This window comes from Lynx rufus, unplaced genomic scaffold, assembly GCF_022079265.1.
Source record: "Lynx rufus isolate CCGP_SWC_20201006 ecotype Redwood Valley unplaced genomic scaffold, mLynRuf1.p SCAF_28, whole genome shotgun sequence".
NCBI lineage: Eukaryota > Metazoa > Chordata > Mammalia > Carnivora > Felidae > Lynx > Lynx rufus.
The window spans coordinates 11427226-11451096 of NW_025814843.1; the positions used below are offsets into that span (position 1 = coordinate 11427226).

General features: G+C 42.2%; 1 protein-coding gene across 6 annotated transcripts in view; it reads left to right on the forward strand.

Moving 5' to 3' along the window:
* RABEP1 (rabaptin, RAB GTPase binding effector protein 1) overlaps positions 1-23871 on the forward strand; it is a 103352-nt gene that overhangs the window by 24927 nt on the left and 54554 nt on the right. For 5 of the 6 annotated variants that reach the window (XR_006964127.1, XM_047089817.1, XM_047089815.1 and 2 more), the window contains exon 2: positions 16741-16869. The exons of the other annotated variant lie outside the window; for it this stretch is intronic. Coding sequence is in view for 4 of the 5 variants with exons in the window: in XM_047089817.1 (XP_046945773.1) it covers positions 16741-16869 (129 nt within the window). In the remaining variant the exon portion in view is untranslated. The remainder of the gene's footprint in view (positions 1-16740; positions 16870-23871) is intronic. 6 annotated transcript variants of the gene reach the window in all.

Genomic DNA, 23871 nt, shown 5'->3' on the forward strand with positions numbered 1-23871 from the left:
GAACAGCATTTCATTGTACGTGTACATCATTATTTGTGCATTTATAGTGGGCTATTTCCAACTTTTGTTTTTAAATTTCATTTTATTTCTATTGGAATATTTTATTTTTTAATGTTTATTTCTTCTGACAATGTCCATTTTATTTATTTTAAGTATAATTTATTGCCAAATTGGCTAACATACAGCATGTACAATGTGCTCTTGGTTTTGGAGGTAGATTGCCGTGATTCATCACTTACATGTAACACCCAGTGCTCATCCCATCAAATGCCCTCCTCAGTGCCAATCACCCGTTTGCCCCTTCCTCCCACCCACCCCCAGCCACCCTCAGTTTGTTCTCTGTATTTAAGGGTCTCTTATGGTTTGCCTCCCTCCCTCTCTGTTTGTAACTGTTTTCTCTACTTCCCTTCCCCCATGGTCTTCTGTTAAAGTTTCTCAAGTTCCACGTATGAGTGAAAACATATGATATCAGTCTTTCTCTGACTTACTTTCACTTAGCATAATATCCTCCGGTTCCATCCACGTTGCTGCAAATGGCATGATTTTTCATTCTTTCTTCTTGCCAAGTAGTAGTCCATTGTGTATATAAACCACAATTTTTTTATCCATTCATCGGTTGGTGGACACTTGGGCTCTTTCCATAATTTGGCTGTTGTTGAAAGTGCTGCTATAAACATTAGGGTACAAGTGCCCCTATGCATCAGCACTCCTGTATCCTTTGGGTAAGTTCCTAGCAGTGCTATTGCTGGGTCTTAGGGTAGCTCTATTTTTAATTTTCTGAGGAACCTCCACACTGTTTTCCAGAGCGGCTGCACCAGTTTACATTCCCACCAACAGTGCAAGAGGGTTCCCGTTTCGCCACATCCTCGCCAGCATCTGTTGTTTCCTGAGTTGTTAATTTTAGCCACTCTGACCCGTGTGAGGTGGTATCTCAGTGTGGCTTTGATTTGTATTTCCCTGATGATGATTGACGTTGAGCATAGTTTCACGTGTCTGTTGGCCATCTTGAAGTCTTCTTTGGAAAAGTGTCTATTCATGTTTTCTGCCCATTTCTTTACTGGATTATTTGTTTTTCGGGTGTGGAGTTTGGTGAGTTCTTTATAGATTTTGGATGCTAGCCCTTTATCCGGTATGTCATTTGCGAATATCTTTTCCCATTCCATTGGTTGCCTTTTAATATTGTTGATTGTTTCCTTTGCAGTTCAGAAGCTTTTTATCTTGATGAGGTCCCGATAGTTCATTTTTGCTTTTAATTCCCTTGCCTTTGGAGATGTGTCGAGAAAGAAGTTGCTGCAGCCAAGGTCAAAGAGGTTTTTGCCTGTTTTCTCCTGTAGGGTTTTGATGGTTTCCTGTCTCACATTTAGGTCTTTCATCCATTTTGAGTTTGTTTTTGTGTATGGTGTAAGAAAATGGTCTAGTTTTGTTCTTCTGCATGTTGCTGTCCAGTTCTCCCAGCACCATTTGCTAAAGAGACTGTCTTTTTTCCATCGGATACTCTTCTGCTTTGTCAAAAATTAGTTGGCCATACATTTGTGGGTCCGATTCTGGGTTCTCTGTTCTATTCCATTGGTCTGTGTGTCTGTTTTTGTGCCAATACCATACTGTCTTGATGATTACAGCTTTGTAGTAGAGACTAAAGTCTGGGATTGTAATGCCTCCCCCTTTGGTTTTCTTTTTCAACATTAGTTTGGCTATTCAGGCTCTTTTGTGGTTCCATGCAAATTTTAGGATTGTTTGTTCTAGCTTTGAGAAGAATGCCAGTGCAATTTTGATTGGGATTGCATTGAATGTGTAGATTACTTTGGTAGTATTGACATTTTTTTTTTTTTTTAGATTTTATTCTTTTAACTTACATCCAAATTAGTTAGCATGTAGTGCAACAATGATTTCAGGAGAAGATTCCTTAGTGTCCCTTCCCCATTTAGCCCATCCCCCCTCCCACAATCCCTCCAGTAACCCTCTGTTTGTTCTCCGTATTTAAGAGTCTCTTATGTTTTGTACCCCTCCCTGTTTTTATATTATTTTTGCTTTCCTTCCCTTATGTTCACCTGTTCTATGCCTTAAACTCCTCATGAGTGAAGTCATATAGTATTTGTCTTTCTCTGACTAATTTCGCTTAGCATAATACCCTCTAGTTCTAGCCACGTAGTTGCAAGTGGCAAGATTTCCTTCTTTTTGATTGCCAAGTAATACTCCATTGTATATATATGTGTATATATATATGTGTGTGTGTATATATATATATATGTATGTATATATATATATATATATACACATACATACATACATACCCCATCTTCTTTATCCATTCATTCGTCGATAGACATTTGGGCTCTTTCCATACTTTGGCTATTGTTGATAGGGCTGCTGTAAACATTGGGGTGCATGTGCCCCTTTGAAGCAGCACACCTGTATCCCTTGGATAAACGCCTAGTAGTGTAGTTGCTGGGTCGTAGGGTAGTTCTATTTTTAAGTTTTTGAGGAACCTCCATACTGTTTTCCAGAGGAGCTGCACCAGTTTGCATTCCCACCAGCAGCGCAAAAGAGATCCTCTTTCTCTGCATCCTCGCCAACATCCGTTGTTGCCTGAGTTGTTAATGTGAGCCATTTTGACAGGTGTCAGGTGGTATCTCATTGTGGTTTTGATTTGCATTTCCTGGATGATGAGTGATGTTGAGCATTTTTTCCTGTGTCGGTTGGCCATCTGGATGTCTTCTTTGGAGAAGTGTCTATTCCTGTCTTTTGCCCATTTCTTCACTGGATTATTTGTTTTGGGGTGTTGAGTTTGATAAGTTCTTTATAGATTTTGGATACTAACCCTTTATCTAATATGTCGTTTGCAAATATCTTCTCTCATTCTGTCAGTTGCCTTTTAGTTTTGCTGATTGTTTCCTTTGCTGTGCAGAAGCTTTTTATTTTGATGAGCTCCCGGTAGTTCATTTTTGCTTTTGTTTCCCTTGCCTCCGGAGACATGTTGAGTAAGAAGTTGCTGCCGCCAAGACCAAAGAGGTTTTTGCCTGCCTTGTCCTCGAGGATTTTGATGGCTTTCTGTCTTACATTTAGGTCCTTCATCCATTTTGAGTTTATTTTTGTGTCTGGTGTAAGAAAGTGGTCCAGGTTCATTCTTTTCTACATGTCACTGTCCAGTTTTCCCAGCACCACTTGCTGAAGAGATTGTTTTTATTCCATTGGATATTCTTTCCTGCTTTGTCAAAGATTAGTTGGCCATACGTTTGTGGGTCCATTTCTGGGTTCTCTATTCTGTTCCATTGATCTGAAAGTCTGTTTTTGTGCCAGGTAATATTGATGCTTTAACAATATTTATTCTTCCAATCCATAAGTATGGAATGTTTTTCCATTTCTTTGTCTTTTTCAGTTTCCTTCATAAGTTTTCTGTAGTTTTCAGCATACAGATCTTTTACATCTTTGGTTAGGTTTATTCCTGGGTATCTTCTGGTTCCTGGTGCAATTGTAAATGGGATCAGTTTCTTGATTTCTCTTTCTGTTGCTTCATTATTGGTATATAGAAATGCAACCGATTTCTGTACATTAATTTTGTATCCTGTGACTTTGCTGAATTCATGTATCGGTTCTAGCAGCTTTTTTTTTTTTTTTCCTAGCAGCTTTTTGATGGAATCTTTCAGGTTTTCCATGTAGAGTAGCATGTCGTCTGCGAAAAGTGAAAGTTTGACTTCTTCTTTGCCAATTTTCATGCCTTTTATTTCATTTTGTTGTCTGACTGCTGATGCTAGGACTTCCAAAACTATGTTAACAGTGGTGAGAGTGGACATCCCTGTCGTGTTCCTGATCTCTGGGCGGGGGGGGGGGGGGAGGGGGGAGCTCTCAGGTTTTCCCCATTGAGGATGTTATTAGCTGTGGGCTTTTCATATACGGCTTTTATGATGTTAAGGTATGTTCCTTCTATCCTGACTTTCTGAGGGTTTTTATTAAGAAAGGATGCTGTATTTTGTCAAATGCTTTTTCTGCATCTATTGACAGGAAAGTATGGTTCTTATCCTTTCTTCTATTAATGTGATGTATCACGTTGATTGATTTGCGAATATTGAACCAGCCCTGCAGCCCAGTAATGAATCCCACTTGATCGTGGTGAATAATTCTTTTTATATGCTGATGAATTCAGTTTGCTAGTATCTTGTTGAGAATTTTTGCATCCATGTTCCTCAGGGATATTGGCCTGTAATTTTCCTTTTTTATGGGGTCTCTGTCCGGTTTGGAATCAAGGTAATGCTGGCTTCATAGAATGAGTACAGAAGCTTTTCTTCCATTTTTGTTTTTTGGAACAGCTTGAGAAGGATAGGTATTAACTCTGCTTTAAATGTCTGGTAGAATTCCCCTGGGAAGCCGTCTGGCTCGGGACTCTTATTTCTTGGGAGATTTTTGATAACTGATTCAATTTTTAACTGCTTATGGGTCTGTTCAAATTTTCTGTTTCTTCCCGTTTGAGTTTTGGTAGTGTGTGGGTGTGTAGGAATTTGTCCATTTCTTTCAGATTGTCTAGTTTGTTGGCATATACTTTTTATCATATTTTCTGATAATTGTATTTCTGAGGGGTTGGTTGTGATAAGTCCAATTTCATTCATGTTTTTATCTATTTGGGTCTTCTTTTTGAGAAGTCTGGCTAGGGGTTAATCAATTTTGTTTATTTTTTCAAAAAACCAGCTCTTAGTTTCATCAATCTGTTCTACTGGTTTTTGTTTTTGTTTCTGTTTTTGTTTTTTATTCTGTATTGTGTATTTCTGCTCTAATCTTTATTATTTATCTTCTGCTGCTGGCCTTGGGGTTTCTTTGCTGTTCTGCTTCTAGTTCCTTTAGGTGTGCTGTTAGATTTTGTATTTGGGATTTTTCTTATTTCTTGAGATAGGCCTGGATTGCAATGTATTTTCCTGTTAGGACTGCCTTTGCTGCATCCCGAATAGTTTGGACTGTCATGTTTTCATTTTCATTTGCTTCCATATATTTTTTAACTTCTTCTTTAATTACCTGGTTGACCCATTCATTCTTTTTTTTTTTTTTTTTAATTTTTTTTTTCAACGTTTATTTATTTTTGGGACAGAGAGAGACAGAGCATGAACGGGGGAGGGGCAGAGAGAGAGGGAGACACAGAATCGGAAACAGGCTCCAGGCTCCGAGCCATCAGCCCAGAGCCTGACGCGGGGCTCGAACTCACGGACCGCGAGATCGTGACCTGGCTAAAGTCGGACGCTTAACCGACTGCGCCACCCAGGCGCCCCGACCCATTCATTCTTTAGTAGGATGTTCTTTAACTTCTATGCATTTGGAGGTTTTCCAAACTTTTTCCTGCGGTTGATTTCAAGTTTCATAGCATTGTGATCTGAAAATGTGCATGGTGTGATCTCAGTTCTTTTATAGTTATTGAGGGCTGTTTTGTGACCCAGTATGTGATCTGTCTTGGAGAATGTTCCACATGTATTCGAGAAGAATGTGTATTCTGCTTTGGAAGAAAAGTTCTGAATATATCTGTCAAGTCCATCTGGTCAAGTGTATCATTCAGGGCCATTGTTTCTTTATTGATTTTCTGCCTAGGTGATCTGTCCATTGTTGTAAGTGGAACATTAAAGTCACCTGCTGTTACTGTATTCTTATCAATAAGGTTACTTATGTTTGTGATTGTTTTGTATATTTGGCTCATGGCAAATTGGATGCATAAACATTTATAATTGTTGTTAGCTCTTCCTGATGGATAGACCCTGTAATTATGATATAATGCCCTTCTTCATCTCTTGTTACAGACTTCAGTTTAAAATCTAGTTTTCTGATGTAAGTATGGCTACTCCAGCTTTCTTCTGACTTCCAGTAGCATGTTTCTCTATCCCCTCACTTTCAATTTTTTTTTTAATGTTTACTTATTTTTCAGAGAGGGAGGGAAGGAGAGGAGGAGGGTCAGAGAGAGACACAGAAGCAGGCTTCAGGCTCCAAGCAGCTGTCAGCGCAGAGCCTGATGCAGGGCTCGAACTCACAAACTGTGAGATCATGACCTGAGCTGTAGTCGGACGCTTAACCGACTGACCCACCCAGGTGACCCTCCATCCCCTCACTTTCAATCTGAAGGTGTCCTCAGGTCTAAAATGAGTCTCTTGTAGATAGCAAATAGATGGGTCTTTTTTTTTTTTTTTTTAATCCTTTCAAGTACCCTATGTTTTTTGATTGGAGTGTTTAGTCCATTTACATTCAGTGTTATTATTGAAAGATACGGGTTTAGAGTCATTGTGATATCTGTAGGTTTCATCCTTGTAGTGAAGTCTCTGGTTCTTTGTGGTCTTTGCAACATTCCACTTACAGAGTCCCCCTTAGGATCTCTTGTAGGGCTGGTTCAGTGGTGATGAATTCCTTCAGACTTTGTTTGTCTGGGAAAACCTTTCTCTCTCCTTCTATTCTGAATGACAGACTTGTTGGGTAAAGAATTCTTGGCTGCATATTTTTCCTGTTCATCACATTGAGAATTTCCTGCCATTCCTTTCTGGCCTGCCAAGTTTCAGTAGATATGTCTGCTACTACCCTTATGTGTCTACCTTTGTATGTTAAGGCCCGTTTATCCCTGGATGCTTTCAGAATTCTCTCTTTATCCTTGTATTTTGCCAGTTACACTGTGATATGTCGTGCAGATCGATTCAAGTTACGTCTGAAGGGAGTTCTCTGTGCTTCTTGGATTTCAGTGTCTGTTTCCTTCCCCAGATCAGGAAGTTCTCAGCTCTGATTCGTTCAAGTACACCTTCTGCCCCTTTCTCTCTCTCTTCTTCTTCTGGAACTCCTATGATACGGATATTGTTCCGTTTCATTGAATCACTTAGTTCTCTAACTCTCCCCTCGTGATCCAGAATTTTTTTTATCTTTTTCTCAGCTTCCTCTTTTTCCATAATTTTATCTTCTCATTCACCCATTCTCCCCTCTGCCTCTTCAATCTGCACTGTGGCTGCCTCCATTTTATTTTGCACCTCATTTATAGCATTTTTTAACTCCTCATGACTGTCGTTTAGTTCCTTGATCTCTGTAGCAATGGATTCTGTGCTGTCTTCTATGCTTTTTTCAAGCTCAGCGATTAATCTTATGACTGTTATTCTAAATTCTTGATCAGATATATTGTTCGTATCTGTTTTGATCATTTCTTTAGCTGTCATTTCTTCCTGGAATTTCTTTTGAGAACTCTTCCGTTTCATCATTTTGGCTAGTTTTCTGTCCCTTAATGTGTTTTAAAAGCTTGTTATGTGTCCTGCCTGCAAGCACTGCTGTATCACAGAGGGGTCCTACGCTGTCCAGCGCCTGGCCCTTCAGGAGGTGTTTTTTGGAGTGTGTTTCCTGCTCTCTGTTGTTGTGACTCTGGTGGCTGTATCTCCCCACTCGTAGTGATGTTTTGGACCCTCCACCAGCTGTGCTTTGATTTGTTCGTTGAAGTAGCCCTCACAATTCCAGAAGTCAGAAGTCTGGGCAGGCTTGACTGGGTCCTCTGCTTGGTCTTCTCAGGCCAAAATTAATGTGTTGGCTGATTGGGGTCTTATGCAGAGGCTCTGTTTTCTGTCAAGTTGAGAATCTGCCCCATTTTGTATCTCCACCGCCACCACAAACAGAGTTCCCTGAGGAGCCACCAAGGGGCGCGTGGGTGGGCGCCTCCTCCCGCCACCACACTTGCCCCATCACTTCTTCCACCATGGGGAGGCTAAACCCAGCTTTTTTTTTTAAGTTTGTTTATTTTTGAGAGAGAGAGGGCGGGGCGGTGGTGGGGAGAGAATCCCAGGCAGGCTCCACGCTGCCAGCACAGAGCCCAACTCGGGGCTTGAGCTCACGAACTGTGAGATCATGACCTGAGCTGAAACTAAGAGATGCTTAACTGACTGGTTGTTTCCAACTTTTGGCTTTTATAAGTAAGGCTCCTGTGAGCGCTTGTACACGAATCTTCGTGTGGAAATATGTGTTTGTTTGTAGGATTGGTGGAGCAGAGGGTAAGTGTGCGTTTATAAGACACAGCCAGACTCTTCGGAAGTGATTGTACTGTTATGTGTTCCCACCAGCAGCCTTACCAGCACTTGGTAAATTCAGTGTCAAAATAAGGATTAAATCTAACTCCACTGGTAGTGAATTTTTGGGAGTCCTAATCCACGTCCCTGAGTGGCCTCATATAGTTGTGCTTCTGAATGCCACTAGAGTTACAGGCAGAAAACTGAATTCCTTTGGCCATTTCCTTAAGTAAGCCAGATGTTAAATTTTGAGTGGCCTTTTTTGTCTTGTAAGTGGCAACTAAGATATTTCAATATCCAAAGTTAGAAGATATACCTGTTGATCAGTCCAGTGGCAGTCATGCTTTTCCATCTGGCTTGGCATCATATGGTGTTTGAAACACTTGGGAAATAGAATAACACCAGTTTGTACAAACTGAATAGATTAGCAGCCCATTTTTATCCACGCATACGTGTATCAGCTGTTGAACACCAGCGTTCGACAGTAATGGCAGCTGAACTACAGGCCATTAGAAATGAAGGCGATTTAAAAGCTACCTGGTAAAATGCACGTGATGTTGCTCGCACGGTTTTGTATATCTTGACTAGTATTCGTAAATGCTCAGAGTTTATTTCAGCCGTGTAGTTGGCTTATTTCTGAAGTTATTCTTGTTTAGCAACTGAGACTTTTTTCATGCTGTACGTTGTTTATGCCAAGTGGGAGTACGTGGTAGAGGGTAGCCTTGTAGGCTTATTATAGTGATGCAGGAATAGAGCCTGGAGTATAGTTTATGCTTCATTGTTTGCCTGCCGAACAGTCAGGGAAATCCCCATTTTTTGGTTCATAGTTATTTTGTATATTTCACTTCTTCTCAAAGCTTCATTTACGTGCTTGTCTTAATTGGTAACTTCGCTTGAATATAATTTCTGGAACATTAAAAAAACCAGATTATTGAACAAGTGGCTTACGAGAATTTTAGGAAATAAAGTGATTTTGTAGTTATCACTAGGCAGAATCTCTAGAACAAGTGAGCCAAATGAAGATCTCTATTTTTTTAGCAGAATTTTGAACCTGAAACTATTAAATTCTGAAGTTAACAATAAGTATCATTTGATACTTGTTATGTGTAACTTGCTTTTGTATGATGGTATTTCTAATCCTCAGAGCATGTGGCCGTCTTCAAAATGGGTGTCGTTTTTATTTTAATGAAATCTTCAAAAGGTTGAACCTTTGCCCCGGTTCGCATAATGAAAGCTTGGCTTTGGGTTGAGGCACAATTTCTTTTCTGACTCCTAAATTGTACATAGCTTATATTTGAGTTTTATTTTATTATTATTATTATTTATTTATTTTTTAATTGTCTTTAGACAGAGAATATGTACACTGGGGGAGGGTAGAGGGAGAGAATCTTAAGCAGATTCCACGCCCAGGGTGTGAGGATGCTCAATCTCACATTGGTTGTGAGATCATGACCTGAGCCAAAATCCAGATTTGTATGCTTAAGGACACTCAACTGACTGAGCCACCCAGGTGCCCCTTATCTTTGAATTTGAATAATATGTTTGGCTACACTGTTACAAAATCATGGATTAGATGAAGAATTGTGATTTGATACTAATATCAACCTACACCCGGAACTTAAGTGATGTGCTAATGGGCTCTATCTTTGGTTCTAACTTAAAACTTTAAGAACAAAAACAAAAATGGGCGCTTGGGTGGTTTAGTCAGTTAAGTGTCCGACTTTGGCTCAGGTTCTTGAGTTCGAGCCCCTCATTAGGCTCTCTGCTGTCATCGGAATGCCTGCCTGGGATCCCCTATCTCCCTCTCTCTCTTCCCCTCCCCAGCACGCACGCATGCACACTGTCTACCCCCTCTCTCCAAATAAATAAACATTAAAAAAAAAAAGAACAAAAATAAAAACAGAACTCTGCCACATGGCTTCACCTGTACCAGGTGTAGGTTGGAGGGGGCCTTGGCGTGTTTGAAGTTCAGACAAAAAGGATTTGAGGACAGTGTTGAATCACATTAATCTCATGGGCTAAGAATGGAAGTATGGGGTTGTGGTCAAAGAAAGCTAGGGTAAATTTGGGGTACACTATCAAGGGAATAGTTCCTAGATAACAGTATTTCTACTACACTCTATGTTGGTAATGTGTTAGGATCAGAGTGTCCTATTTTGTGCAGAATTTTGACTATAATATGTGGGGAGAGCAACTGAGATCATGAAGAATTTAGAAATTATTAAAGGGTCAGGAGCTATTTCATCGGGCGAAGAAAGGAGAGGACAGATGTGAGATATCAAATAGTAGACATGTTCCTCATTCTGTAGGGTAGAGCTAAGTAAGATCTCTGAGGAAGCCAATTTAGGGTTATTCCTAAAAAAAAGAAAAAATATATACATATATATACACACACACCCACACACATATATATATTTACATTTTTTTGATGTTTTATTTTTTGAGAGACAGAGTATGGGCAGGGGAGGGGCAGAGGAAAAGGGAGACACAGAAACGGAAGCAGACTCCAGGCTCTGAGCCGTCAGCACAGAGCCCAACATGGGGCTCGAACCCACGAACCACAAGACCATTACCTAAGCCAAAGTTGGACGCTCACCCGATTGAGCCACCTAGGCACTCCTGAAAATAGGTATTTCTTTTCTTTTCTGTTCTTTTTTTTTTTTTTTTAAACATTTGTTTATTTTTGAGAGACAGAGCATGAGCAGACGAGGGGCAGAGAGGGAGGGAGACACAAAATCCGAAGCAGGCTCCAGGCCGTGAGCTGTTGTCACAGAGCCCGATGTGGGGCTTGAACCCACAAATTGTGAGATCATGACCTAGGCCGAAGTCAGACACTTAACTGACTGAGCCACCCAGGCGCCCCTGAAAATAGATGTTTCTAATAGATGACCAGTTATCCAAGGGAAGAGGGGAGTTTAGTAATCTAGTATCTCTGCACAGTGGAACTGTCTGCCCCATGAGGCAGTGAAGTGAGTTACTAGTTTTATGTTCATGTGGAAGCCATATGACTGCCTGTCTGTGATATTGTAGGAGTGGAGTCCTGGATGAGTTAGGAGGTGGTGGTTTTCAGACTATTTTGACCTTTCTCTGTAGTAGGAATCTCATTTTCTGTTACGACCCAGTATAAATGTGTGAGGATCTGAGATACGGATTTCATGAAACCACATATACCCATATATTTAAAAAAAAATTTTTTTTTAACGTTTATTTATTTTTGAGACAGAGAGAGCATGAAGAGGGGAGGGGCAGAGAGAGGGAGACACAGAATCCGAAACAGGCTCCAGGCTCTGAGCCGTCAGCACAGAGCCCGACGCGGGGCTTGAACTCACGGACCGTGAGACCATGACCTGAGCCGAAGTTGGACGCTTAACCGACCGAGCCACCCAGGCGCCCCAGCGTATACCCATATCGAGTGTGTTGCTGATATTTTGTTATTTTTCATTAGTTTTATTATTTTATTATTATTATTTTATTTATTATTTGTTATTTTAATTATTTTATTATTAGTTTATTTTTGAGAGGGAGACAGAGTGTGAGTGGGAGAGGGGCAGAGAGAGAGGGAGACACAGAATCCGAAACGGTCTCCAGATTCCGAGCTGTCAGCACAGAGCCCGATGTAGGGCTCAAACTCACAAGCCGTGAGATCATGACCTGAGCTGAAGCCAGATGCCTAATGGATTGGGTCACCCAGGCGCCCCTATATTGCATTAGTTTTAAAGAGGTTGCTAATCACTAAATTCAACAACTCATTAATAGATTGAGGCTCAGTCTGAAATATACTGGACTAGAGTAATCTCTGAAATCCTTGCAGAACTATGATCCTCTGATTGTTCCTACTCAGTAACCCAGAACTTAAGGAGACCCAGAAGATTCCACACTGCAGGTGCCTGGTGGTTATTCATGAATTTCGATCATCACTCTCTTTATTTATTTATTTATTTTTTTTTTTAATTTTTTTTTTCAACGTTTATTTATTTTTGGGACAGAGAGAGACAGAGCATGAACGGGAGAGGGGCAGAGAGAGAGGGAGACACAGAATCGGAAACAGGCTCCAGGCTCCGAGCCATCAGCCCAGAGCCCGACGCGGGGCTCGAACTCCCGGACCGCGAGATTGTGACCTGGCTGAAGTCGGACGCTTAACCGACTGCGCCACCCAGGCGCCCCTCATCACTCTCTTTAGGGAGGCTGAAAATGACAGTGTATTCTTATGTCTTCTTAATTCCTCCCACCTCTACCCCCATCTTTCCTCCCCCACATCAAGTTTTCCATCCTTTCTTCTCTTTAATTCCACTTCTCTCTTGTTGAAGATTCTCTTCCTTAATACTTTTTCGTGATCTCATTTTCCCTCTGAATGAATGAACGTTTGGTGCCAGTTTGTTCTTTGAGTTAATACCTTTCCCAGATTCATGATGTCTTCGGGTAGTTTACACAAATGCCCACTAACCTTTACGTAGGAAACAATTGGCTTTCTTATTTGAAACACATCGTCTTAAAAGTGTTCTTTTATCTGAAGTATTTGGATGCCCAAGTGCTTTGAGAGTTGCAACAAAGAAAAAAGTAAGACAAAATAAGGTTTTTCGCTCTGATTCACAGAAGGAGGGGCTAAGGTGTTCCGCGTACACTTCTTAGCCAGATGTTACTCTGTTTCAGAACTGGTTTATGTGAGTAAATGGCCAAGGGTAGAAGGATGCAGTTTTTTACTTAAAGTTGCTAAAGTCCGATGTTTTGGAGATTACATAGAATGAAGTGGGATTGTGTGAAGTGAAATGACGACTTTCTCTTGTACTGAAGAATTACGATTATTCAGTCATGTGGACGAAGTGATTCCACAGGCCACGTCCGTTTGCTCCAACACTGTGGAATGGTTGTTGACCGCAGCGCAGTTATCCTGGGGAAGCCTAGATTCCCAGTTGGCCCCACCCACTCCACGTTTCCTCTGGGGGGGGGGTTGTAACTGAAATATTAGCCTAAACAAAGCACAATTCCGTGGGTAGATGTAGTGTGGGAATAGTCATTTTTAGTAATTCCTGAAAGAAGTTGGACATGGTGAGTTTTTAGAGCAGCAAGAGAAGGCAGTTTGCTAGCTGGAAGGCCACTTCTGAAACCGAAACCAAGAGGTTTTGCCTTTTTAGGAAATTTGTCTATTGTAGCAAACTGTCCTGGGAAAATAGAAATGTAGTTTTAAAAAAATGATTATTTATTGTGTTAAAACATTTTGAAGATCACTGAAGTAAATTATGTGCCCTTTTTTTGAGCAGAGAGATTGGGATGTAGCAGTCAGATGAAGTCATAATCATGAAAATTAAAAAAAAAGATGAGTCACTTCATTACCTTTTAATTTAAATCAGTGTGATCAGTGTAATTTATAATTGTAATTACCCTTCGATTCAGAGAGGCAGCTCCTCTGAATGTAATTTGGCGTATTCTTTCCAGTTTTTTTTTTCTGTGTATTTTTGCGTAGCTCATGTTTTGTTGTATAATTTTGTATTTTGTTCTTTTTATTTAATATAATTTTTCTGGCTTGGTATTATTCCATGGGATGGACACTCCTACCATACTTAATAGTTTCATTTTACCCATTTATGCACAAATTAAGATTTCTGAGTTACAGAAAGTGTTTGGTCTTTTGTTTTACTGAAGTTACGTCTTTTTTTCCCTTGAAATAGGTGTTTCTTTGGATCTTGAACATGTTTAAACAAAAAGATTCTGTTGTACTATTTGACTTAGACTGGTTTCTTCTCTTGTTGTCGTGTCTTATCAAATTTAATACAGTGTGTTAGAGGAACATAAGAGTGTGGGACACAGCTCAGGACCTAAAAGTATTTTTGGGTTATTACATGTTCTTGCATTCATGTCAAGATCAGGGAAGGAGATATATCTAAGAGGTACTGACTCTTCTCTTCATTTATTTACCAGATTATTCTTTTTTTTTTTTTTCCTTTCTGTATGGTTGCTTATCTCAGACATTTTGAGTAATTGATAATGACAACTTTTCCCCTTTGGGTGTCAAGCATTCAAAGTAGCCATTGCAGGAGATAGTTTTCCCCTTTTCCTTTTTTTTTTTTAAAGATTTTATTTGTAGGTAGTGTCTATACTCATCGTGGGGCTTGAACTCACAACCCCGAGATCAGGAGTCACACACTACCAACGGAGCCAGTCGGCGCCCCCCTTTTCCTTATTACCCAAACGAAGGTAATAGTGTGCAGAATGTGTCGAGTGGTTAAAGAAGGTCGATACACTAATAGCTCTTGGCCGCTAAGTTACAGAAGGCATAATATTGTTGAGGTCTGGCGTTTCTACTGAGTTTTGTTCATGACGCCATGAAGATTCATGGTCATAGGGACAGGCATGAGCTGGGCGTCTAAGCACGGGAACTGAGTCAGGATCATGAGGTTGGAAGTGACTTCTGGTCTTTTGTGGCTGCATACATGTCACTTGATCACTCTGCCTGTTTTCTGTCTTTGTTAGATAAGTACTGCTAGTTTAATAATTACAGCTAATGTTTATCAATTTCTTTCTAAATGCTGGGCTGAGTCCTTTTAACATGAGCTGTTAGCTAGTTACTGTAAACTTGCTGGTGACTGTGTTAGGAGAACTGTGTAATCTTTTGTGTGATGAGAGCTCATTTCCGTTTAATCTGTGGTCGGCTGCTCGGGCAAGAGGACGTGCCCACGTGCACCCTCCTGCTGTCTTGTGCAGGCCGAGCTGGTTCCCCAGGTACAGAGGGAACCAGAGGTGGTCTTGTTTTAAGAAAAAGAAGTTGTTCTGGCCTTTTTCTTTGTTGTACAGGTGCCTTATTAACATAAGTACTTGAGGTGGATTTAAAGCATTTTAATTAAAACAACAAATGCTAATAAGGCAGTGGGTGTGACCTCCAAGGGGTCACGATCCCTGGACTTGAAACCGCCCCGAAGCCGGAGAGAGGGTTAGAGAGGCGGCCAGGCCCACGGGCACGGACTGTGCCTGAACTTGGGGCCGGGGCAGGCCGGGAGTGGTGGAGACACACGAAGGTGTGGCTGCACCGTTGAATGCTGCATTTCAGTTTTTATTGGCTCACCGGCTTCAGTTCCTAGACGTAATGTTGAAAGTTACGGCCACTTGTGTGCGTGTTCTGGTGGAAGGTAGGGGAGGGATCGAGCAGTTGTTAGGAAAAAGGAAGGACAGAGGACATTGCTTTTCCTTTTCTCTGGGTTCCCCAGCTCCCCAGCGCTCTTCCTGACCTCACACATCATCAGTAGCTCCAAGTAATACTACAGTGTTAAGTGCAGAACTTGTTTATTTAACAACTGGGATTTGGACAGTAAAAATACCAAGAGAAGTAAATAGCACAGAGAACAAGTTTCCTTCCTGATTTCAGAGAGTAAGTGCGAGATAACTGCGTTATTTCCCTCTCTAGTGGATTCTCCATCCCTCTTTTTCTCCAGAGGTCATCAGATCTTCTAATGACCAGATGTCATTCTTTGCTTTGACTTAAGGACCCTAGATACTTGCTCCTCGGAATGACTCCTTACGTGTAATCGCAAACAGTGGAACTCAGAGTAGCAGTCCCTTCCCCTTTCAGACCTGGATTTCGTCCGTACTGTCAGATTTGTAGTGAGGCTGGTCTGAAGATGTGGAGGGAAGGAACATGGTTTTAGAGACTGGTTTTAGTTCATTCTTTATTATCAGAGGCGTCCTAGAGAACTTTGGGAACCACATGGAAGAAATTTAATCAGCCCCAATCTGTTAGTCCCTCTAGGATTTATCTAAAATCATTGGTGCATTTTTTCCCAGTCTTTTTCTGTGTACTATGAAAGTAGCTCTCCATTACATTGAGTACTGGGTTGGGGGAAGGTAGGGCCTTCAGAGATCATTTCAGATCGTGGTTAACGTTGTGAGCAAACCATCATTATCTGGAGTGGTTTGTGCTGGAGAACTGGGGCCTCTGCTGGCCTTGGTGTTTGGGTAGTGGTGGCATTAGGACCAGTTGGTGTCCCCCGGAGGGACTAGGGTGATTGCTTTGTGGCTGGCTTGCTGTTGGGGCAGAGGAGGAGGTGGGGTTGTGCTTCTGGATTGCCCACCCGGTGCTTGAACCAGAAGAATGTCTGGGTTTGCTCAGGATGGGCATTTATTTAATCAGCTGCGGCCAGAAGATAAGCCCCTGAACTGAACATGTGTCCCGGCCCCTGCCGCACCATGGTCTGCATTAATCTGGAAACCGGAGGAGCTCCCTGTAATTGAGAGTTCATGCATAACGTCTGGTTCTGTATCCTTTCTCTGTGAAAGGGTTTTCGATTGTGATTTTAGTGCAATGATAGTGAATCATCCCGAAATTGGGAGAGTAGTTCAGGCTGCTGTGACTGTCCTAATCAGAGAGCCCGTGACATTTTGCTCAGAACGCTCAAGAGGAACCAGAGCCCGCAAGGTTGGCAGTGGGTTTATTTGCGGGATAAATAGCCCAAGTAATCCAGTATTTAATAGCTCCAGAAGTAGACTGACTCTGTCAGTCATACCAAGGAACTTGAGAAGCTCTCTTTAGGGAAATTTGCCTTATGTGATTCTCCTTATATATGCTGTTGCACTTTATATGATTCATTTGTAGTGTGTATTAAGTCTAGTAGAGGTGAAAATTAGAATTTTCTAGAATATACTGGATCTTCAGAAGAAGTTTGACTGTTTCATTATAGAAATGTGTAGCTAGAATACATATTCTTGTAATTTAATTTATAAATAAAAGTTATTACTTGTTAACTAGTATTTTTTTTTCCAGTTTCTCTTCAGCAACGGGTAGCAGAATTGGAAAAAATTAATGCAGAATTTTTACGTGCACAGCAGCAGCTTGAGCAAGAATTTAATCAAAAGAGAGCAAAATTTAAAGAGTTATATTTGGCTAAAGAGGGTAAGTTCCTAAGTCTCTGTCTAACCCCCCATACTAAGACTGCCTTAAAATGTCGAGTTTCTTGGTGGTACAATGTTAATATTATCATTGAATAAGCCTTGATTTTATTTGTACTTACATTATAAAATAAAAGTCTATTTAGAGGCTAGGGTTAAGAATGGAATTGATAAAACAGGTTGAAAAATGCAGCGTTCCGGTTTTTCCTTGTCTGTCCACCTTAGTGATGATGTTTAAGGCAGGCAGACTGCGCCATCCTGGGACACAGGGCTCTGGGTGCCCTTAGTACCTGAGCGGGAGCCCCAGGCAGAGCAGAGCCCTGCCACACCACGTCCTGACGCTTCCTGGAGTTTCTCCGACAGACGTTCACTTGCCTACCAGGAAGGCGTATCCGCCGTGAGGCCCACATTGTGCCTGGGTGGCGGGTGTAAAAGAGGAGCCAGAGCCACACGGATCTTTAACTCCTAGAACGTGAACTCGAGTGAGGACGGAGGGAGAGTGTACAAGGCAGATCCGTGGGAGCATGTCGAGGGGGACTGGATCTGAAGGGTAAGGAGAGGGGTACCCGTGGGGCACTGACCTGTGGTTTCCACAGCCGTCCAGCCTGGCGCTTCCCACAGCGTGATCGCGTTAATAGCATCAGCATCGCTGTCGCCTAGGAAACCTGTCACAAGTGTGACATTTGGGGTCCTCTCTCACACTTACCTGAATCAGCAACTCTGGTCTAAGGGTCCAGCAGCCAGTGCTGAAGGTGATTCAGATGCACGGCAGATTTTGGGAACCAGTGTTCTGGTGTGGACCAGTGGCTTTCAAACGGTCACGTGGATCGCAGTCACCTGGAGAGCTCGTTCGAACACAGCATGTTGGGGTGGGGCCTGAGAGTTTGCATTTCTGAGATAAGCTTGCAGGTGACCCCGGTACTGCCGCCCAAGGACCACAGTTTGGGAACCGCTGCTCTAGGCTGGTGATCGTCCTGTTTTTAAATGTATTCACTCCACGAAATAGGTATTTATATACACCCCTCACACCGTTTTTTTAAGTTGACGTTTCAAGTTTTTTATTCAAAAATTTAAAAGGTGTTGATTCTATCATATTGTCAGCACTAAGAATTTAAGTGAAAACTTCATGCTCTTAAACATATCAGTGGAATCAGTCATAGTGATTTAATATCTGTCACCATTCATTAAAAAAAAACTTTGAATAAGCTCTTTAGCAGAAATGTTATATTTTTTTCCATCCTGGTGTTAGGTTTTCATGTTTACATCTCCCTCAGAATTTTATTCTAAAAAGTCGTGTGTTTGGTGGTGGTGGTGGTGGTGGTTGTTATTTATTTATTTTTTTGGAACACCAACTCAAGTATGCATCGGAATTTAATTGCAAGGTTTGTTAAAACATAGATTGCTGGTCTCCACCCCCAGAGCTTCTGATCCGTTGGGTTTGGGAGATCCTAGAATGTACACTTCTAGTACATTTTCAGGTGATGCTGATGCTATTGGTGCAGGGACCACACTTTGAGAACCGCTGGTAATATTTGGTGCTTGAAAGCCATTCAAAGAACATTTGGTCAGACTTCACTATAAGAAAAATACACATCTAGGGCACCTGGCTGGCTCAGTCGGTTAGGCGACCGACTTCGGCTCAGGTCGTGATCGCATTTTGTGAGTTCGAGCCCCGCGTCGGGCTCTCTGCTGAGAGCTCGGAGCCTGAAGCCTGCTTCGGATTCTGTGTCTCCCTCTCTCTGCTCCTCCCCTGCTCATGCTCTGTGTCTCTCTGTCTCTCAGTAATAAATAAACATAAAAAAAGAAAAAGAAAAACATGCATGTAAATATCTTCTGTACTGAGTCATCATTACGGTTATTAATAAGTGTGCAGCTGCTCACTCTGTAAATATTTTACACATTTAAAAAGTAAAGTGTAGAAAGTACTGGAGATGCAGGTCTTTGCTTTAAGAAGACGATTATTTAGAGAGTATGTGAAAGTGGGGGAGAGGGGCAGAGGGGAGGAGGGAGAGAGAGAGTCTTAAGCAGGCTCCGCGCTTAGTGCAGAGCCCGACGTGGGGCTCGATCCCACAACCCTGGGATCAGGGATCCCTGGGATCATGACCTGAACTGATATCAAGAGCCGCACGCTTCACGAAGTGAGCTACCCAGGCGCCCCTGGAAATGTAGGTCTTATGAGATACAATTGGGTCTCCCTCCCAATTAAGTCCTGTCCTCTGGGTGAATTATATTTACTTCTAGAAAAGGGTAAGTTTCATTTTTAAAAAAATGTATGTGAGTGCCGAGAACCCTTAGTCTCATAAATAAGTAGATGGAAATATAAATTTTATTTTACAGTGATGATGATTATATTTTAACTCATTTTGAGAGAGAGAGTGCAGGTGGTGGGGAGAGAGGGAGAGAGCGAGAGAGCGAGAGAGCCAGAATCCCAAGCAGGCGCCACGTTGTCAGCACAGAGCCCAGTGCAGGGATCGAACCCACAAACTGTGAGATCATGACCTGAGCTGAAATGGAGCGTCAGATGCTTAACCGACTGAGCCACCCAGGCACCCCTATTTTGCAGTGAATATTACTCCATTCTCTTAACTCTCTGAATTCTGTGTCAAGTCACATAGTGCCCAGCTTCGAAAATACTCTTGCTCTGTTGGTTGGCAGCTCAGTTAGCCTTCCTTCAGTTTTGTTGAGAGCAGACTCTGCAGTCACCTAACCTGCTAGAAGATTTGTTGCCCAGTTATTAGTCATTCACTTTATTACTGACGTTGATATTTTATTATCATTATTTTAATGTTTATTCCTTTTTGAGAGAGACACAACACAGGTGAGGGAGGGGCAGAGAGAGAGAGAGGGAGACACAGAATCCGAAGCAGGTTCCAGGCTCCGAGCTGTCAGCGCAGGGCCCGACGCAGGGCCTGAACCCGTGAACTGTGAGATTATGACCTGAGCTGAAGTTGGGCGCTTAACCCACTGAGCCACCCAGGTGCCCCCGTGATGTTGATATTTTAAATCGTCCCTCTGATTTGATACGACAGAGGAGTTTTTACACAACAGGGCAGTGACTCATAGAACATTCAGGAAACCCGTCTTTTGTTACATAGGAGAAAGGGTGTCGAGAAAAGGGAGATGGATGGGAAGAATCTGTACTTAAATACTGTGCTTTGGGGAAGAATATTTATGCGAGGTGAGGATCTAGAAGTTGATTCCTTTAAGACATCATGTGTCTGTGAATCCTTGGAAAATCTTCGCATATCTCCAGGCGTACATGTTCCCCACTTTGAAGATCACTGCCCTGGAGTGGTGGTATTCAGACTATAGGTTTATATAACCCTTCGATGGATTAAAAAAATTAAGCGGGCAGTGACCAGCACTTTTAAAAAAAGGAATAAAATGGAAAATAGGAAAATAACAGTATATTATATTTGTAAGTTTCAGTTAAGTATAGTTGCATGAAATATCTTGTTTCAGTGACATATATGTGTTATGTATAGAGTGATATAAAATAAATTTTTAAAAAAGTTTTTATTTATTTTTGAAAGAGCGCACACACTAGTGAGGGAGGGCCAGAGAGAGGGACGGAGAGAGAATCCCAAGCAGGCTTCTTGCTGTCAGGCCACTCTGCACGGAGCCCAACGTGGGGTTCAGTCCCATGAGAGATCGTGACCTGAGCCCAGATCAAGAGTCAGGCGCTCAACTGGCTGAGCCCCCCAGGCGCCCTGAAGTATGTTCCTTGTTGTGAATTGTGGTCAGAGACGTTGGACAGCCAGCATTTTGTAGGAGGCCTCACCGATCCAGCCCCGACTTGGAAAGGCTTGCTGACTACAGTGTGGGATGGGGCTCCGTTTTCTTGTGACTTGTAGGCGGGCCTCTCTCTGTTTGATTTTGTTCCTGCGTAGGCTCACGAGGAGTTGGGAAGGCTGGTGTTCTGTCTGGGCCTGGTGGCACTCTGCACGTCACCGTAGAGCTTGGGACGCCTGAGATAGGGTTTGCGTCTTCAAGAAAGTGTAGTCTACTGGGGTAGATGATACATTTTGCACAGCGTCATTGTTTGAGTATATGTTGTGTGTCTTGAGAAAAGTTACGTCTGGGTCTTCAGTGTGTTTCTCTTTGTTAACGCTCCCTCCTCAAACTTGTTCTAACCTTGAGTTGACGAGGCACCGCTTTCGACCCTGTGCAGCGCGGTGTGTCCTTGTCAAGGTGACGTGTGGCGCCTTCCGTGTGTGCGTACGACGTCCCGGCAGTGCTTCCTCTGGTGAGCACTTGAGCTCGCTGCCGGGCTGGCTGGCGGCCCCTCTTTCCGCGGCCCCGCAGGCGGACCCTCCTTTTTCCTTGTCTCTGCTTATTCAGTCAATTCAGCTTAATCTTGCCCCGCGTTTGCTTGTTTTATTTCCTGTTTTTCTCTGTCCCCAGATAAAGCTGTTAGGGTTTTCCTTTCCTTTCTTATTTTTTCTTTTCAATTATAAGGTGGCCTTTTCTGTAAAATTCGGAAGACATGAAAATGACCAAGAACCTCTCATTCCTGAACTACGTGATCAGTTACCGTTTTTATATCCGCTCTGGACAGCTTGTCACGTGGATCCCATCAGAAAACGTAGTTGCTGCGTTAACATCGCTTTAACTACATCTCCACCTGATACATAAGCTGTGTGGGGGCGTCCCTCTGTGCTGTCTGGAGTCCTCTGTGAGCTCGGTGGGCCACAGAGAACGGGTGACTTTCTACAAAATTTCAAAAGGAATAATGTGACCTTTCTGAGAGTTTTTGGTGTCATTTCTAGGGAAAACGCATAGTGTGTAAACCATAAATGTTGATTCAGTTTCTGTCGTGGCTGTTTGCCTATTTCATAATCAGAATCGAATTCAGGCAGTTCTGTGGCGCCGGCTGTGACATGCAAAGCCAGTCTTGATGATTCTCGCAGGCGGAGGCGGCGTGAGCCGTGGGTTCGACGTGTTCAACAGCCTGTCTGTTTTCTCTTTCAGCAAAGCAGGCGCTGTAACTCTGGAAGTCCGAGCATCCGTGTTTGACGGATGGGAACGGCTTCTGCCCTGGTGTTGCAGTGGCTGTGCCGTGCTATTTGGAGAACAGCTGGGCAGGAGTCCGGACGGCAGTGAGGAATGCGAAAGAGAGAGATTGTTACCTTTGCGCTCCTGCCGTAGCACCCGCTCTTTGCTCAGCCGACTTCAACTGCGAATGTTGTAGATATTTCTGAAAGCTTTGTTGCTTGTCTGTTGTTGAACTTGAAGAAAATGTATTTAGCTTTCAAAAAAAGTATTCGATTTAGCTTTCTTCTTTAGCCAGCCTCAGTACAAAGGTTGGCACCGCAGCAGAGTTTGTGTTTGGAAAATCCTCGGTCTTGGGCAGTAAGGTGCAGCCTGTCACGTGAAGCGGCACGCCAAAGGCCATAGCGTTCTGGATTTGAAGGAAAATTGTAGGAATAGAGCCCGCATTAACCACCAGGAGACCATGACATTTTCTAGCATGTTGAGAACGATTTTGTATGTGGTGATCATTTATGTAAAGCTTTGATGCTAATTAACCAGAGATTCTTTCAGTAGTTGAAAGCTAGGTTAAGGAAGATCTTTGTCATAAGCTTGATTCTAGATGTGGAAATAAAACTAGAGTGTCTTAAAAAAAATTAAAAGCCATTAGGAATCTTGGAAACAACACACAACTTGAAACAAGGTAAATAGATGGTTTAAATTGTAGGTAAGGCACAGAGATTTTAGTTTGGTCAATTAGGAAACAGTATTTGGGAGTTCTCCCTCCCAGTGAGACAGAGACCGAAGCATCAAAGAGCAGTTGACATAGAGGATAAAGTGAGCCTCTAACACATTTCTGAAAAGAGTTGAAGCGGAAGAGATGGAGGGTAGAATATTTGAGGAGATAATAACAGAGTTTTCAGGGATTAATTTGAAAAAGTAAGTCCTCAACATAAATACTGAGTACCAAGTAGGCAAATAATAATAAATTCATATTTTGACATATCTTAAACCATCTACATGCAAATGAAAGGAAAATATTGAAAGCTGACAGAAGAAATAGTTGTGTTGTTGGGAGATACCACACAAGCAAAATAGATGCCAGGGACAACGAAATAAGATCCTTAAAGTGCAGAGAAAAGTCACTTTCAACCTAAAATTTCAACCTAAAATGTAGCTAAATTATTCAAGAATGAGAGCGATACAGGTGTTTCAGGCATATAAGAACTAAGAGCATTTATCACCCACACAAATCACCAGAAGAGCGAGTAAAGAGAACATTTGCAAAAAGAAGAGTAAACGGAGCAGGCAGGACGGGAAGACACGATCCCGATATAGAAACTGAGAAGTCCGGCTGTAAAAAGAAACAAAAAACACCAAAAAACGTCGTAGCTCATGTTACGCTTTAAAGGAAGAAAGTAGAAAAAAAAAATGAGACAATAACAGGATTGGGGCTTAAGCAAGAGGTATTGAAGGGATATAGAAGACTGTCTCATAATGAAAGCAGCAGTCTACCTAGAGAAGACAACAGTCGTGAGGTCGTGTGCACCTAACAAATCGCCAGGCCTTGTCATGTAAACAGAAGGTGATAGAGTTCAAAGAAGAAACTGATGAGTGCACACAGAGGGTATGTTTAGCGTTGTAGCGATTGCTAGCTCCAGCAGCAGGTAAAGAGATCATAGCTTTGGGGGCGCCTGGGGGCCCAGTTGGTTAAACATCTGACTCTTGGTTTGGCTCAGGATCTTACGGTTGGTGGGTTTGAGCCCTGCATCGGGCTCCGTGCTGACAGCACAGAACCTGTTTGGGATTCTCTGTGCCCCTCCCCCTGCTCACATGCATGTGCTCTCTTACAATAAATAAACTTTCAAAAAAAATTAAAAAATATAATAGCTTTGAGCAACAGAATATTTTTTTAATGTTTATTTTGAGAGAGAGACAGAGCATAAGTGAGGGAAGAGCAGAGAGAGAGAGAGAGAGAGAGAGAGAGAGAATGTGAAGCAGGCTCCAGGCTCTGAGCTATCAGCACAGAGCCCAA